The 16,378-nt window shown below is 40.0% G+C and overlaps 1 protein-coding gene across 2 annotated transcripts; it reads left to right on the top strand.

The window, feature by feature from the left end:
* The first annotated feature begins 7,884 nt into the window (after positions 1-7,884).
* LOC124260239 lies at positions 7,885-16,378 on the top strand. 2 transcript variants are annotated; one of them, XM_046694496.1, is made up of 7 exons: positions 7,885-8,053; positions 9,515-9,689; positions 10,414-10,538; positions 10,969-11,065; positions 14,126-14,257; positions 16,192-16,218; positions 16,252-16,378. In XM_046694496.1, the coding sequence occupies exons 1-6, from the start codon at positions 8,014-8,016 to the stop codon at positions 16,196-16,198; spliced, it is 576 nt and encodes a 191-aa protein (XP_046550452.1). In that variant the 5' UTR covers positions 7,885-8,013; the 3' UTR covers positions 16,199-16,218; positions 16,252-16,378. The 2 variants fall into 2 exon arrangements, with proteins under 2 accessions (XP_046550452.1, XP_046550451.1); XM_046694495.1 differs by having other exon boundaries at positions 16,192-16,378.

The following is a 16,378-nucleotide window of genomic DNA, read 5'->3' as shown; positions in this document are numbered from 1 at the left end:
GTGATAATGTGCGAACATCATGAAATTATTCAAATGGGATTTTATACGTCAAAAGTAAATGACGTGGACACACGCCCCTCTTGCAAAATATATGAGAATCACCATTATGTCCGTATAAACGATGCAGAGCAAATTATGAGTTAATAATTCCATTACAGGTGCACAATGACTACATATATACTTATTCTATAATTAGTCTGACACATAGTAGTCGAGATCATGTACTTTCTTTGAAACTTCTGTGCATATGTTTTGGAAACCACGGTGGCTAAGTGTGCTAGATCGCTGACTTTGTATGCTTGCGATCAAATGTCTCACTCAGAGTGTGTGGGTTCGAATGCCGAAATACCCCCTCACCCCCCTCACAAAAAAAGACGAAGAAAAAGACAAAGTACTAGAATCTGTACTTTACTAAGATAGTGTAATCCCAAATACAGTATATGTAACCCACACAATTTAAGGAGTATAACACGGTTTGTAGCAGTTTCTTTCTATTATATCATACCGTTGTTATCAATAGTGTTACTGTGTATAACAGGCTGTGTTAAATAATGCTCCCCCTGGGTATATACCTGAAGGCTATTATGCCAGTATTAATTACACCAGGTTCAGTAAAACGATTCTACTGTGCTGTTTATCGCCCGGTGTTATCTGAATGAACTAAACAGGGAACAGTATTTACCCTAACAGCTCATACATAATGCGTGATCATATATTTATAGAGTGACTGACTGACTGAGTTTGGTTTTACGCCGCTTTTAGCAAGATTCCAGCAACATCACGGCGGGGGACACCAGAAATGGGCTTCACACATTGTGCCCATGTGGGGATTCGAACCCGGGTCTTCGGCGTGACGAGCCAACGCTTTAACCATTAGGCTACTCCACCGCCCCATATATTTATAGAACCTATATGAACTTAAATATGATATGTGAGTGTAATATTCTGCTTATTGTCACATATATTATTTAGATTAGGGTGAAACAATATAGTTTCCTTACCGTCAATCTATCAATCGAAATAAAGGTCAAGGTTTAAACGTTTCTCGATAAACGATTGGACGTTATTGGCGATGCAGCGTTTTTTCAATTATGTATAGATTCTACTTTCTGTTTTCTACAACAACGGTAAACAACAAAATATGCTATCATCAACAGCTGAATAGTTCACTTGCGCAAAATAGTGACATGATACAAGGGCAACAATAGTACTAACGCTTTAATGAAAATAACATGTAGCATTAGGTAGAGTTAACATGGATCTCCTTCCATATTTTAGATATCAAACTTTACAGCTAACTGCGGGGCAACAGACGTTTCTCCTTTTTTTATTGACTTTTTATTGATGTTTAGTATGAACGATATGTGCTTTTATGGATGACAACTTCTTTATTATATCGTCAAGCAAGTGTGAGTACAGAACAAGAACTTATACGTATATATCTAACATGGATTAATTAAGACATGATAAAGGTATGCATCAAAGGGATTAACAATAGCGGTGGATATATATTGGTAATGATGCTTTCACAATAGGAGGAAGTCAAATGTTCATGAGGCGGAACAAAATATACAAAGCAGTCTGTTCTGTGCTGCATCATGTCTGTCTTGGTATTGTGTATTTATGGCAGTGTGTAATCACGATACGCTTGGTTGACACTGGTATACGAATCTGTACCGAAACGTCGCATCATAAATATAGAAGTTGTCTTCCTTAAAGTATCATCCCTTTCTTAACAAACGCATGTCTTTGTGGGCATCCATTAGTTTGTGTTTTCATTGCCCGTATCGGTGGACATCTTACTGCGAATATCTGTGTGGAGTCAGCTGTGATCTTTACATTGTTGGTTTACGCAGACGTTGATATCAGTGCAGATATCGGTACTTAATTCCAACATCGTCCATACCTCTCAGTGTGGCCTATCTCTACATACAGATGCATTAACCTGGCTGGACTGCGATGAAGACGATGGCAGGAGAGACGTCAGGGATGGGATGCTGGGGACGGGGAAGTCCTGCATAATTAATCAAAGGTTGTCTGGCTTGGGATCGATTATAAATATTATAGGCTGTCGTCATATTGTTTGGAACTTCCGCAATGAGGAGTTAAGAATCAAACCAATCCTTCACTTAACATCTTAAGCCAAATTAATGCATAATAAGCATAGTTTGTTTTACACAACATAGAGACAATGAAAATGAGATTTGATAAAATCGGGAAAATATATTAGGAGAATGAGTATGGTTTGGGGCCGCTTTGGTAACATTCCAGCTATATATATGCAGTGAACACCACAAATGTTCTTCACACATTGTATCCCTGTGGGAAAATCTAACGAGGGTTTTCGTCGTGATGAAAGAACACTTTACCTACTGACAATCCCTTCTAAACAAATCGCTTGGTGCTCAACGTGGTCTTTGCCTTTGCAAAGAGTCAGAGTGGGGTCGAAAGTTGTTCAATATCCGGTGTTCTTCTCACAAATGGACTGACTGACTGACTGAGTTTAGTTTTACGTCGCTTTTTAGCAATATTCCAGCAATATCACGGCGGGGGACACCAGAAATGGGCTTAACACAATGTGCCCATGTGGGGAATCGAACCCGGGTCTTCGGCGTGACGAGCCAACGCTTTAACCACGAGGCTACCCCACCGCCCCTCTCACAAATGGAGAGTGAGTGAGTGAGTGTGTTTAGATTTACGCCACACTCAGCAATATTCCAGCTGTATGGCGGCGGTTTGTAAATAATAGAGTCTGGACCTGACAATCCAGTGATAAACAGCATGAGCATCGATCTGCGCAATTGGGAACCGATGACATGTGTCAAACAAGTCAGCGAGCCTGACCACCCGATCCCGTTAGTCGCCTCTTACTAAATTTACCCACTCACTCACATAATCTCAAACGCATTTACAACACTCTCATTTATACAAATTACTTGACCGTGAAGATCAGTTCAGTAAATGGGTACCCGTTAGGATGCTAATCTTGTAATTCCAAGGACAGTCACACCACAAAAAGTGAACACCCTGACTGTTGATATATAACCTAAACACATGTTAATTTTCCACAAACAATGACAGTGTATCTTGTAATGTTAAAACCTACATTCTTCTATTAAACATTTATGCAAAACCAAACTGCGAGCAGTTGGGCTAACATTAGCATCTCAGTTGAAACATCCGTTCTGTGAATCATCTGGGTAATTTTCCGTTTACTGCGAGAAACCCATTATTTCCAACGTGGCACTGCGTGGATATTGGTAAAAGGAGCGTAACCTACTCTCACTAACCTACTTTCAATACTAGTGAGTGAGTGAGTTTAGTGTTACGCCGCACTCAGCAATATTCCAGCTATATGGCGTCTGTGTGTAAATAATCGAGTCTGGTCCAGACAATCCAGTGATCAACAGCATGAGCACTGATCTGCGCAATTGGGAACCGATGACATGTGTCAACCAAGTCAGCGAGCCTGACCACCCGATCCCGTTAGTCGCCTCTTACAACAAGCATAGTCGCCTTTTGTGACAAGCATGGGTTGCTGAAGACCTATTCTACCCCGGATCTTCACGGGTCACAAATGGAGATAAACAACTCGAGTGATATGGTACACGATATTATTGAATAATCTCCCGCGTTTACGAAACACCTGGCACAATGGCTTAAAATGATCAATTTTATCATTACTTGCTTTGATAACACCAGTCACCACTGGCCTGTAGTTATCAGTAATATCCTAAAACATCGAAATGTCGTTTCGGGTTTCTTGGGTTGGGGTGTTTTAAAGAAAAGACTGAAACAGTGAGAAAACAATCAGAATAAAAAAAGAAGTTGAAGCAAAATAGTTTTCAAAAATAGAATTACGGAAACATCAAGCTTTGTATTACAACAAACAGGACAGGGAACAGTAAGGTTTGATTATCAGTCAGAAACACTGTAAAAGGGTAAATATTGATGACTGTTATACGACTGAGGCAATAACACTCACTCATCCGTTTAGCAGCCTTGTGGCTGGACTATAAGAATGGAGACAAGATGTATGAGGATTCATACTAGAACACCTTAAATATGACACTTGTTGATACCGTGCCTGGAATTCTGGATTAACGGGGTTAAGTCGGATCAGGTCGGCTGTCGGTAGGTATGCTGTGTTTGAGTGGGGTATCTATCACAAAACTGTTTCATGTTATCTCCTTGGGCTCGAAATATTATCAAGACCAACATTATTACACACACAACAAGCACAGACGCAGTTCTGAGTAAGTACAATAACATTGTACGCGGCGTTTTATCCAAGTTTACCTCACTTGAGTTGACCTGACTTTGTAGAACAAGTCAATGCAAATAGGCACTCACAATACTGTCACGCTGACCTTACATGGAAAACAGCCATGTATTCTTTTCAGCTATGTAACGTTTTCATAACCTTAAGAAAGCTACACACATTCGATAATTGCACGGGGATCTTAGAAATAAACGTTTTTAAAACTAGTAAAATTGGCTTTTGAAACGCCGTAAATAACATTGTCAGGTGTTACGTGGACTCAATGATAAACTATTTTGAGTGTGTCGGCGATGACAAAAACTTGGAAACCGTTGTCAAGGGCCTTTCAAAACAAACTCTTATTAGTGATTTTTCAACATCAATGAGAATTTATTTTGTGCAATGGATTTTGTTGTTTCATTATTTGAATATCCAAGTTGTTATGTATAATATAGTTAGTTGATACATGTATACGTTCTTTTGTCCCTATCAGTCAAGTGAAAAGGAAGTAACGCTACTGCGTCGTGGTGTGCTGGGCTTGTTTCAGCAAACCGAACGTTTCACTATCTGAACATTTGTGATGAAAAACGGCACTGTTCGGATTAACGCTGTCTGACCGTATCTTCAATCATGAGGACTACTGGAACACCCGTAATCTCTTCAGTACTGTGAGCTGCTGGATAACACGGTTTCTCGCCAGAGAATGGCGTTACGAAGATATTGTAGAGTCACACGTATTCTCCTCGGTGGCATGGAGTTTAGTAACAGGGTGACCAAATTGTTAGTCCAATTATGTTTAAGAGGCACCATTAGGGCCTATTACCAGCCGTGCCTGTTCATCTTATCATCTATCATATTATTTCCGTATTAGTACATAATTCTTGCAATGTAGTTTAAGCGTCATGCACCAAGTCAACGTTCAGATTGCCAACATGACATTTCTACACTGAAGAAATATCAAGACATAAAAATATGGTCCTCATTAATATGTTTTATGGACGGTCTCTAGGCCATGCTATGGTCCCAATTTGGTTGCAGTGCTGCAATTTGGATTTTTTATGACTGGTTTATCTCGCCTATGTGAAGTAATTTACTATCAAATGCTATGAATACATGATTATTTCAATAAAATTGCACATAATCCATATATTATTATCTATGTAATTCCAGTCACTGTGTAATATCGGTGAGTGAGTTGTTTGGTTAAACGGCAGTCTTAATCATATTTCAGTTTTGTCAGCTTTATTTGTTGTTGTAAAGCCGCACCCGACAAATATTCCAGCTACTTGACGACTGTCTGAAAGTCTCGACCAAACAATCCTGTGATTGCAACCATGCTCACCTATACATAAGCAGGCAGGAAACACACATGTTAAACATGACAAACAGGTCAGCGGTGCACCCCTTTTGTTCTTTTTGTTTTGTTTTTTTAATTTCCATTTTTTATTCCCACTCTACAACACATATAATACAGTAATATGCATATACTCTCATATACACACATATACATATACATACATACATATGCACATACATATATAGATAGATAGATGTACAAGTTTTTCCCCTCAGCTGAAAAAGATGGGTGGATTTACAGATAGGCATTCTTAGTTCCGGCCATATGCACATAGCTACCACAGTTGTATGTATGAGAGTGTACATAATTTTAGTCTCAATTGGAAAGTATAGTTTACAGATAGGTATTCTAAGTTTGTTTAAACGTGCACATAGATATGCATTCATATATAAAAATGTACATGTACTTTCCCTCACTTGGAGGGTATGTTTATAGGAAGACAGTTTAAGTTCTGTCAGTCTTACTTAAGTAATACAATCATAAATATAAAGATGTACATGTGTTTCCTTTCACTTGAAAGGTATGGGTTTCAGGTTGACATCAGATATTCTGCCAATCTTACACATAGATAGTACAGTCATAGTATAAAGATATACATTTATCATCCAAAACTGTGTTCCGCAGGAGATATCGCTTGTGTGTCGATATCTCCTAGGAGATATCGTTTTGACAGTAGATTTTGTACAATGCCCTGACAATGCTATGACGTCATGTACTTGATGACGTCACAATGCTATGACATCGCTGCACTGCAAGTGTAATGGCAGTACCGTGTTGAGAGATGTACATATTTCATTGAAAATTAATGAAAAGTGATTTTGGATGATAAATAGAATCTCACCCTCGTGTCTTCTGATATCAAATATATCAACATTCGTTGATAAAAGTTAAAATTTGTAATTTTATCAACTCGTGTTGATATAATTGATATCAGAAGACACTTGGGTGAGATTCTATATACAGATTGGTATTCCGTGTACATAGATAGTACAGTCATACTTATAAAGATGTGCATGTTTTCCTTCCAGGTGAAGACACCCCTTTTGTTGTCACGGCCAAGTCATCTGAGTTATCGTCATGGACGAGACAACTGTCATTACACAAGGCAGCAGTTCCATGCATCTAAATTTCAGTTACAGAACTTAATTGAATACTTCTGTGTGTCGATTTCCCAATTCAAATATTAAGTTAATTCAGATAATTGTAAGTAAAATAATCTAGTTGAAACAACAACCGACACAGAAATGGTATACAATTAACAATTGTATAATATAAATTAACCAGGCTCACAAAACAATATAAATTACTGCAGAATACCTACAATCGCAGAACAAAGATGACTGGCAGTACATATCTAGTTGCAGGACATTTACAATGACGGTACAAAATAAAATGGCTTTGGTAACAACAACATCGGTGATAACAATATTCAGCTAGCAGCAACTCCAAACAGGCAAAGTTTTCCAAAATAGACATAGGCAAGATATCCAGCCTACAAATAATGTCATCTGTCATATATATGCCAAATATAACTGTTCTAAAAAATCCATTACGTACTGGATGAAACCATTGTAATTGACTCCTCGCTTTAATATGACAGTAAGCACATCACTGCCCTCCTTTGAATATTAACAGAAACACTGCACAACAATTACAACGCTGCATTACAATAAATAACACTGACACATAACAAAACGGACTAAAGAAACGGAATAATAATTTTCGTCTGTACTTCAACACAATTTGAGGTAAAACGGTTTCTGTGTCGGTCGGCTTCGTAATTATGTCGGAGAATGTGCCCTTCTGACACGATTGTGCTTTTCAAAGTCTGTCGTTCGATAATTTACCCAGGTGTGTATTCAAGGCTTATGGCCAGTCCCGTTACGGTATTAGGCGAAGTGTTGCGGTACGTGTTCGAAGAACCCTCTTCTTTCTTTCTTGCTTTGTAAAAAGATAATGTTTTCCTACTTTTTACACAAATATACCAGAACGGAAAAGGCTGCAGGTGACCTTTCGAGTGGGGAACAACTGAATACCTCCAGCGTTTTTACAGCTAAATGTTTTCCACACCAGCCGATGTTCGAGGAAGCTTTATTAAAGGTCACGTTCTCGGCATGTTATTTATTTTTTTATTCAGCTCTTCACAAATGGTGAATGACCCTAAACATCCCTAGGGTCCCCAGACATACAGTAACTGCCCGATTATGCTTTAAAAATGACCAGGACTGTGTTCACGGTATATAAATACAGGATGTCGGTACTTTGTGTTCTGTTTGCGCCACAGTTAAGTGGTGTTACGTTCCTCTGCGACGGATAGTTTTCTCTGTTGTGAGAACCGCGGCTAAACATATTGTCACACTTCAGGTCGGGAACAAGAAGTGCTTCTGTAACAGCCATGACTATTCCACGTGTCCTCATCCTGCTTTCAATCACAGGTAGGTTCGTTTGACTTTCATTAAAGTTCAGGCAAATACAATTGTTATGAAACAACATGTGTAACTTGCTCCAGCTTTGCCTTTCATACATGTCCGTGTGAAAACCACGTCCTAGTTTATAGTGAGTGAGTGAGTTACAATTTATCGTCACATCGGCAATATTTCAGCCATATCGTGACGAGAACAATTAATTTTATACATGGTAATTAATGGAAAATTGTAAAAACCTGTCAACGAAGGAGAGTAAAATAACTAGATTATCACAGATTCGAATTTAAAACTAGTAATTAAATCTAAAACAGTTTAACTATAGATGACAATACAAGGTAAAAACAGGCTATATACTGCCAACAACTGAAGGTAGATCACCATACTAGGGACCTCCTTGTTTATAGACACCTGCTGTGTATCAGAAGATGTACACCCATATTTAGTGATGTCTAATATATGAAGCATACAACCCACGGTTAGTAACATCGTCACCATGACTGTGATACTTTGTTCAAATTCTGTTGCTAGGTGTATACTTTCAGATACTAATTTTACATACTTGCGGACATAAGTAACTGTGCATAACATAACATTTCTTTGAGTGGCACTTTAGAAGTCGGGGAGAACAATAATGAACAAACCTTATGGATAACAACTTCTTTTATTTCGTGTTTCCTGATTGACTCATTCTTGCTTGACAACAGTACAATAATCAATATTGAAACACAGACATTGTTCAATATATCGTCCAACTAATTGCATGTGCACCTGTCACCCACAGTCTGATTAATCGCACCATGCCATAAGACCAGTGTCAAGGACCGTTCACCTAAACAACGGCTGGTCATGCCATACAACGTGTTTGAAATGAGAACGGTTTGTTCAGTTGCATGATTCTTTCCGATTATTGCAGTTATATTGCTATGCGATACGTCTCGAAAGGCTGCAACTGTGGAGGCCTTCCACCCACGTTTAGCTGACATGTCGTGATGAACCGGACAGAAATCTTCAAGACGTTACTGATCCGTGCAGATCCGGGTTAGAATTGATCTTCAGTAACCCATGCTTGTCGTAAGAGGCGACTAACGGGATCGGGTGGTCAGACGCGCTGACTTGGTTGACACATGTCATCGTATCCCAATTGCGTAGATCAATGCTCATGCTGTTGATCATTGGATTGTCTGGCCAGATTCGATTATTTACAGACTGCCGTGCGGTGTAAAACTAAACTCACTCACTCGCTCAAGATGATACTCACTTGCTCACTAGGGCCGCTTGAATATTGCTCAAAGCCAGACTCACTCACTCAGCTTTCACATGCTTAACTGGTTGAACTGAGGCCAGCTGATTCACTTTACAACTTGTTGAGATCAATTTGCAAATTGCTTTTACTCCTATGTTTTTTTTTTATATGTGTGTATGAAATGTGTAGAGTGATGTAACCTGCTGACATCAATGCTTGATGTGTAGTTGCAGCAACATCGCGACACCTCCAGAAGAGAGACTGGGTTCCTCCCAGAGACTGGGCCCGGTGTGCAGTGCTTGAGCAGCAGGCGCTGAACAACCTCACCGTTATCAGAGAAATAATGCAACGCGACGGTCTGAACACTTTGGTTACCAATGGCACTTTGAATCTCGACTGCTCGTAAGTTGAAGTGTTTGGATGTTTGGTTGTTTCTCCCACAACGTCGTTTATAGCGAATTTGGTTGTATGAATATTTCACAACGGGTAGCTCCAACGAGTTTGAAATTATCCGACATCTTGACATTGCATGATCCTGGGAATGAAATTATTGTTGTTTTGGTTATTTGATAGGTCCTGCCCTCAGCACTGAGCAACCCTGCTTGGTCATTCTCGTGGATTTCGGCAGACTCGAGAAGTGAAAAAGAGGACTTTCTGTACATTGCTCAGGACCAGTCACTTCCCATCGTCAATGTCTGATTTTTCACTAATATATACATATGAATTGTACATTATGATATCATGTCCACCTTTAGCACAAACACACTATAGTTAGATACTGTATGTCATTGCTCGTTCATTAGATGGTACGATTCAGAATACGTACAGGCCCCATGGAAAACGACAACTTTGAAATTCTTCAAGATATAATCGCATGAGCCTCAAGCGTAATGAAGAAAAAAGCAGTTTTGGGGATTCTATATATATTTTAGTAATAGCTCTTGGTGGGCACGACGTGCTTCCAGTTCAGCGTCAACTGCATGTGAAGGGGACAAGGGCCCTGATCGGGTGATGATCCTGACCTTTTTTGACTGTTCCAGGATCGCCACACCCCTCTGCGTATATGCACTTAAATCTGTATATAATGATAACACTTTATCATTATTGTCATAATCAACATTGTCAGATCGGCGACACTGGAAGGAAACAGAGCATTGGGTGATGACGTTTGGGGCATGTGCATGAGTAGTACGGACCAGGATGTTTCCATCTTCACCAGCGTCTACAGCCACATCTGCAACAACCAACAAGGTAAGGATCATAGACACAAAGTCAGCCAGGGCTGACCCATGTATCACGTTGCCAACGACAACAATGCAAACTGAATACTTCCATGGATGTTTACAAATTTCAACCCCAGACAATACAAAATACTGACTATAGCACAACAGGTTATTTTGGTATTGCAAAGAGATTCATGTAATATATATTGTTCTCATAGTTCCTTTCTATTTAAATTTATTGGGTTTTTTTAAGTTTAAATTCTCTTAAATATCTGAGAGAAGGTGTCCGCGGATTGGTGTCCAATTCTTTTTTTAAATAGGTTTTTCACCACATATGACAAGCATCCCCATACATTTCTCCTACGCGTGTACTGGTTTATAGTTACCTTCAATCTCCACATAAACTCGTCATGGTATGTAATCTACATGAAAATGCTTTTCCTACATTGTGTTTTAAGCCTTCATCCAGTCGGAGGCCTGTCTGAGCAGCGGTGCCCCAGTAGCGGCGAGACGTAGTTGTCACATCGACACCACAGATTATGAAAGAAGATGCCGGTAAGACGTAGTGACACCTTGTTCTATTCAACCCTTGAGAATAACCTGTCTTGATCATCGTACGAAACAAATATCAGATGGAATCACGCAGGCGATACGGTTTCCATTGTTTTATTGCAAGATTAACTGATTCAATGTTCTGTCTGAAAAATAGTCGTTTTTCTAGCTATGTATCAACTCAGTTGTGAAAAAAGATGTTTTTATGACTCTGTCCATCGGTATGCAGTGTTAGGATTGTATTCGGGAAAGATCTATATGTCTTTTCACTTACAATTCACACACACACACACACACACACACACACACACACACACACACACATACATAATACTGACATCATTGAAAACGCACCACCTGTATTAGTTTGGATTTCCAAGAGCATAACTGAGCAATCGGTGTAAATTTTACATACTTTTGTAGTCCAATGATTGGTAAAGAAAAGAAACAAGAACCAATCCAGCAAAACAGTGAAGTTTTAATGCAGCTGACCATGAAAGAAAGATGGAGTCAAATTGGATAGTCAGTAACGTGTATGACCACCGTTAGCAGCAACCCAAGCTGTGCTGACGTCTCCTCACTGAACTGATAAGTCTCTGAATAGTGTCTTGAGGCAGTGCATTCCGCTCTTGTTGCAAGGCATTCACAAGTTTCCCAAGGTTGTTGACCTGTGGGCGACGTGAGAGGCGTTGGCCGATATAATCTCAATGGGAGACAAATCTGGCGACAATGCAGGCCATCGAAGTAGAGGAATGTTGTTGTTTGCCAGAAACTGTGTTGCAACACGTGCAGTGTGCACTCGAGCATTGTCCTGCTGGAATGTGTGCAGATCTTGATGTTGGTTAGAGAAGGGAACGACGTTGTTCTGAAGAATGGTGTCACGGTAGTAAAGGGCATTCACTCTGCCACGACAAACTACCAGAGCGGTTTTGTGATGATAACTGTCGCCCCCACACCACACCATAATGCTGTCTCCACCCCACCAATCTGTTTGCACAACACAGTCCTGATGGTAACGTTCTCCCCGTCGACGCCATACCCGTAGACGCCCGTCAGCATTTCGCAAGTGAAAACGTGATTCGTCGGAGTACACAACACCATGCCAACGTCGTAACAACCACAAACGATGCTCTTCAGCCCAACGTCGGCGTTCACGGCGATGTCTATCAGTCAGGATGGGTCCAACATAAGGGCGTCGACACCGTAATCCTACCGCACGGAGACGGCGTCAGACGGTGAAGCACTGATCAAACCACGTCGGCCTTGGACAGTGTTGGCGATTCTAGCAGCCGGCAACGTACGATCCCGAATATGGCGCCGAACAATGTCTCGATCTTGGCAAGGGGTGGGAACAAGTGCCTGGCCAGGACGTTGGCGGTCCCTGGTGGTTCCTGTTTGTTGGTACCTGCTGGCAAGTCTTATGATGGTGGAATAATGGCAACCAAATCGTCTGGCAATAATCCTGCTTGATGTGCCAATCTGCAACATGCCCAACGCCCGTTCTCGTTCCTCTGGTGACAATCTTGGCATTGCAAAATAAACTTTACTTGCGGAAGTACAGCTAAAATGAGAACCGTTTTTCGCCGACGGTCATGTATACCCCTAATCAGCATGTTGTACGCACGCAATTTGTGCTTTTTGTGTGTGTTGTGCATGAATTTTGTTGTTGTCATGTGATGTGTTCCATGATGTGTTCGGGCCATCCGTTCTTTACTGTACAACATTATTCATTGTCTTTTGTGTTATTAACAACATTTCCAACGTTCATTTTCACTCTCAAAACAATCCTATTACCATATTTCAAAATTTACAGGTGGTGCGTTTTCAATGATGTTCAATATATATATAAATATATATATGTGTGTGTGTGTGTGTGTGTGTGTGTGTGTGTGTGTGTGTGTGTACTAGTATATACTAGTCATGAAAAATGACAATTTTAAAATTCTGTGAGATATAATCGTATAAGCCTCAGGCGTAGTGAAGAAAACAGCAATGTTGGGGATTCTACATATTTTGGTAATAGTTCTTGGTGGGCATGACGTGCTTTCAATTGCAGTCTCAACTGCATGTGACTGACTGACTGACTGACTGAGTTTGGTTTTACGCCGCTTTTAGCAATATTCCAGCAATATCACGGCGGGGGACACCAGAAATGAGCTTAACACATTGTACCCATGTGGGGATTCGAACCCGGGTCTTCGGCGTGACGAGCCAACGCTTTAACCACTAGACTACCCCACCGCCCCCAACTGCATGTGAAGGGACAAGGGCCCGGATCGGATGAAACGAACTATATGTGTTTTCACTCTCTGCAGCAGTGACGTCCAGGAATAATTTCCCGTCCAGACAGCCTCCACTCAACGCTCAGTCCTGAATATATGTCATTTTGATAGAAACAACTTATTCCTTTTATTTTAAAAGAACTCTAGTAGAATGGAAGATTCCCTGAACATGAGAACATCTAGACTTCCTTCATGCAGGACTTTAGAATTGCAAGGGGCTAGGTGGAAGTGACAATATTCGCGTCAGAACAGAAATAAGTCATTGCTGTCTACTTTTGAGTAGAATGAGAGTTATCGTTCTTCACTGAAATTAAATTGCTGTTTATACGCCTTTGTTTCATACTCACGAATGCGTTATCGTCGGTTCTGATAGATTACGTACAATCGCTTTAAGTAAACCGAGCACCAGTGATTGCATGTTGTTTCTTACTGGAGTGAGTAAAACGCCATTAATATGATAGCGTCTGTACATTATCGCGTTTTCGTTATTTTCATTCCATATGTTTCCATAGACTTTGTTATATAGCATATTTAGTTTAAACTAAAACATTTGAAGATCCGGTTCAGAAGTGATCTTCAGCAACCCATGCATGTTGTAAGAGACAATTGGGATAATTGTGGATGGTGCATGTTGTCATTGTATTTTTGGAATATTTCGATGCTCGCAGTGCCAATCACTCGTTTGTCTATGAGAGATTCGATCATTAAAAAATTGAAAGTTTGCTGAGTGCGGCGTGAAGTAAAACAAACAATTCAAACTGATAAATTATCACTTTTCCAGTGAAGAGCCTGTCTGTATTGAAAACAGTCTCCGTGGGAGAAATGGGTGTTCCAAACGAATAGCATCTATTCTACGACGCATGGCTGCCCTTGACTTCAGCGTCATCATGGGCGACGACTGTATTTACCGAGCGTAAGTTGCAACACCACGGAAGCAATGTCTGAAGTAGTCCTATCTACTTATTAAGAAGCTGATCATCACACTGTATCTGTAAACTGCGACAAACTGGGTAGATCCGCCACGAGGGCAGCTTGCTTCGAAAAGTCGGTTTTTTCAACAGGGATGATTTCAACTTTGCAATAGTCAACTTCCCTTTCACGTCGAGTATTATTCCAACAGTTCCACCCTTTGGTGTTTACATCTCACAACTTTTGAGGTAAATCGAGCATGCATATTTATTAGGATTTCAAAGAGCGTCATACAACTCTTGCTCAGAAGTTGTTTTATCAAGGTTACAACATTCAAGGCCTCAGTAAAGCTTTCAAGACGTTTTATGGAGACATGTCTAGGAATGTCCAAATTTGATGCATCAGTGAAAAGAAATGATGTCCGATGCAATACCATATTTTGACTTATACCATGCGTTTCCGAACTACTGTATTTCAGGTGAACAATTGACTAGACCAAGCACATGTTTATGATGGGTGCTACCTTTTCGCGAACACTTGGTATCATCACTATTTCATAGTCATTTATAAGCTCTGTCATCGTATAGCATGATGACAATCACTGGATTGTCTGGTTCAGACCCGATTTGTTCACAAACAACATCGCACAGCTCTACTACTGCGCGTCTGAATGAAAGTTCATTCGGAAATACATGTGCAATACAACTCTTATGGTGCACACTACGCCATAGTACATGTGCCTTATTCTATCTATGGCATCCTGAAATTGATCAAGCTACGTGTCTGACCAAAATGAAAAATGCATATTTTCACAAGTAAATCCTCTCGTCTCAGTAGGGCCATATAAGAAGTAGACATGGAAACCCTGACCACGTGAATTAAACAATGATAAATACATACTTCAACACGTAAAGTCTCTAACATCGGTAGGGTCATATTCGAAGTAAACAAAAACAGGACACATATGTCCAGGTTATTTTCAATTAAGATTCCGTGGATTGGATGTTGTTTTGACCTCATATGTTACAATGAAGATAAACGATGCAATACATTTTACACATGTATAATAACACATAACACATAAATAACAAATCAAAACACTATATAGTTCTGTCGTTATCAAAGATGACAACGTAGATGCAGAGTATACATATGCAGACTGTTACCCCAGTGGACAATGGACTCCCTCAGGATAGCCACATCTTATTCCGTGCTAGGTACTCTGCGACATTACTGTGAGGGCTTACTGACGCATCCCGGTTAGGCCACCCGTATTCTTTTTGTCAGTTTCTCATCACATACCTAAGACATAAGAACGGGCGGGTGTAAAAAAATATCAAACATTTTTGTCACTAATTGTGTAACGTATTTAATGAAATTATTGAATTTAGACGAATTTTGACGAGTCGCTTCGGAAACACTTTTTAAAGAATATAGACAAAGAAGATCAATCAGTCCTGCATTTTATGATTTGGAAGCATATTTATTATCGCATCATTGCATAAAATTTCACCATGAGACAAGAAATATTGTTATTAGGTTTCACGTTGGAATGAACTTCTGGGTGGGCGAGGCATGGGAAACACATGTGAATCACGGACAACCTTAACTTATGAACTTTGATGATGCATACCGTGTGTTCGTTTCACGCCTTAGTATGTGTGCCTTGTTTAGCTGTTTCAGGGCATCCTGGCGTCTGGGTTTGGTTAAGGTGCTATCCCACACAAATTTCTTTGAATGCATCTCAGAAGTTGGGAGTACAGTCAATATTTCTGCTTAAAAATAGTATAAGAATCCGTGCTGATAAGTCGCAAAAGTGGTTGTCTATGAAAGTTTTCGATATTACACTGACACAATTGTAAGGCTATCCGTAAATTACATCGGTGTTCCAGTTCATCTTACTCCTAATATTTTAAATTGTCTATTTTGTATTTTCAGATTCTGAATTACGGTTGGTTCCTGCTTTCTGAAAACGTCCCGGTTGCCTTGCAAGAGGTGTCAGAACACGCGGACAGCCTCGATGAACACACGTTAACCCGGAACATTGAAATTGGAGTATAACATATATGCACCTGTTACCGATATTTTCCTCCTTTTCAAAATAAAACGATTTCCCCCAACTATA

Source organism: Haliotis rubra, unplaced genomic scaffold, assembly GCF_003918875.1.
Source record: "Haliotis rubra isolate DU_JTF1 unplaced genomic scaffold, ASM391887v1 Scf756, whole genome shotgun sequence".
Taxonomy (NCBI): Eukaryota; Metazoa; Mollusca; class Gastropoda; order Lepetellida; family Haliotidae; genus Haliotis; species Haliotis rubra.
This window is presented reverse-complemented; position numbering and strand designations above follow the sequence as displayed.

What these genes read in the sequence shown, in the direction of transcription:
- LOC124260239 (XM_046694496.1), top strand. Translation starts at nt 8,014, where the DNA reads ATGACTATTCCACGTGTCCTCATCCTGCTTTCAATCACAG. An exon ending in CATCCTGCTTTCAATCACAG is followed by an intron (nt 8,054 to 9,514) that starts GTAGGTTCGTTT and finishes CTTGATGTGTAG; the next exon opens with TTGCAGCAACATCGCGACAC. An exon ending in GATTATGAAAGAAGATGCCG is followed by an intron (nt 11,066 to 14,125) that starts GTAAGACGTAGT and finishes TCACTTTTCCAG; the next exon opens with TGAAGAGCCTGTCTGTATTG.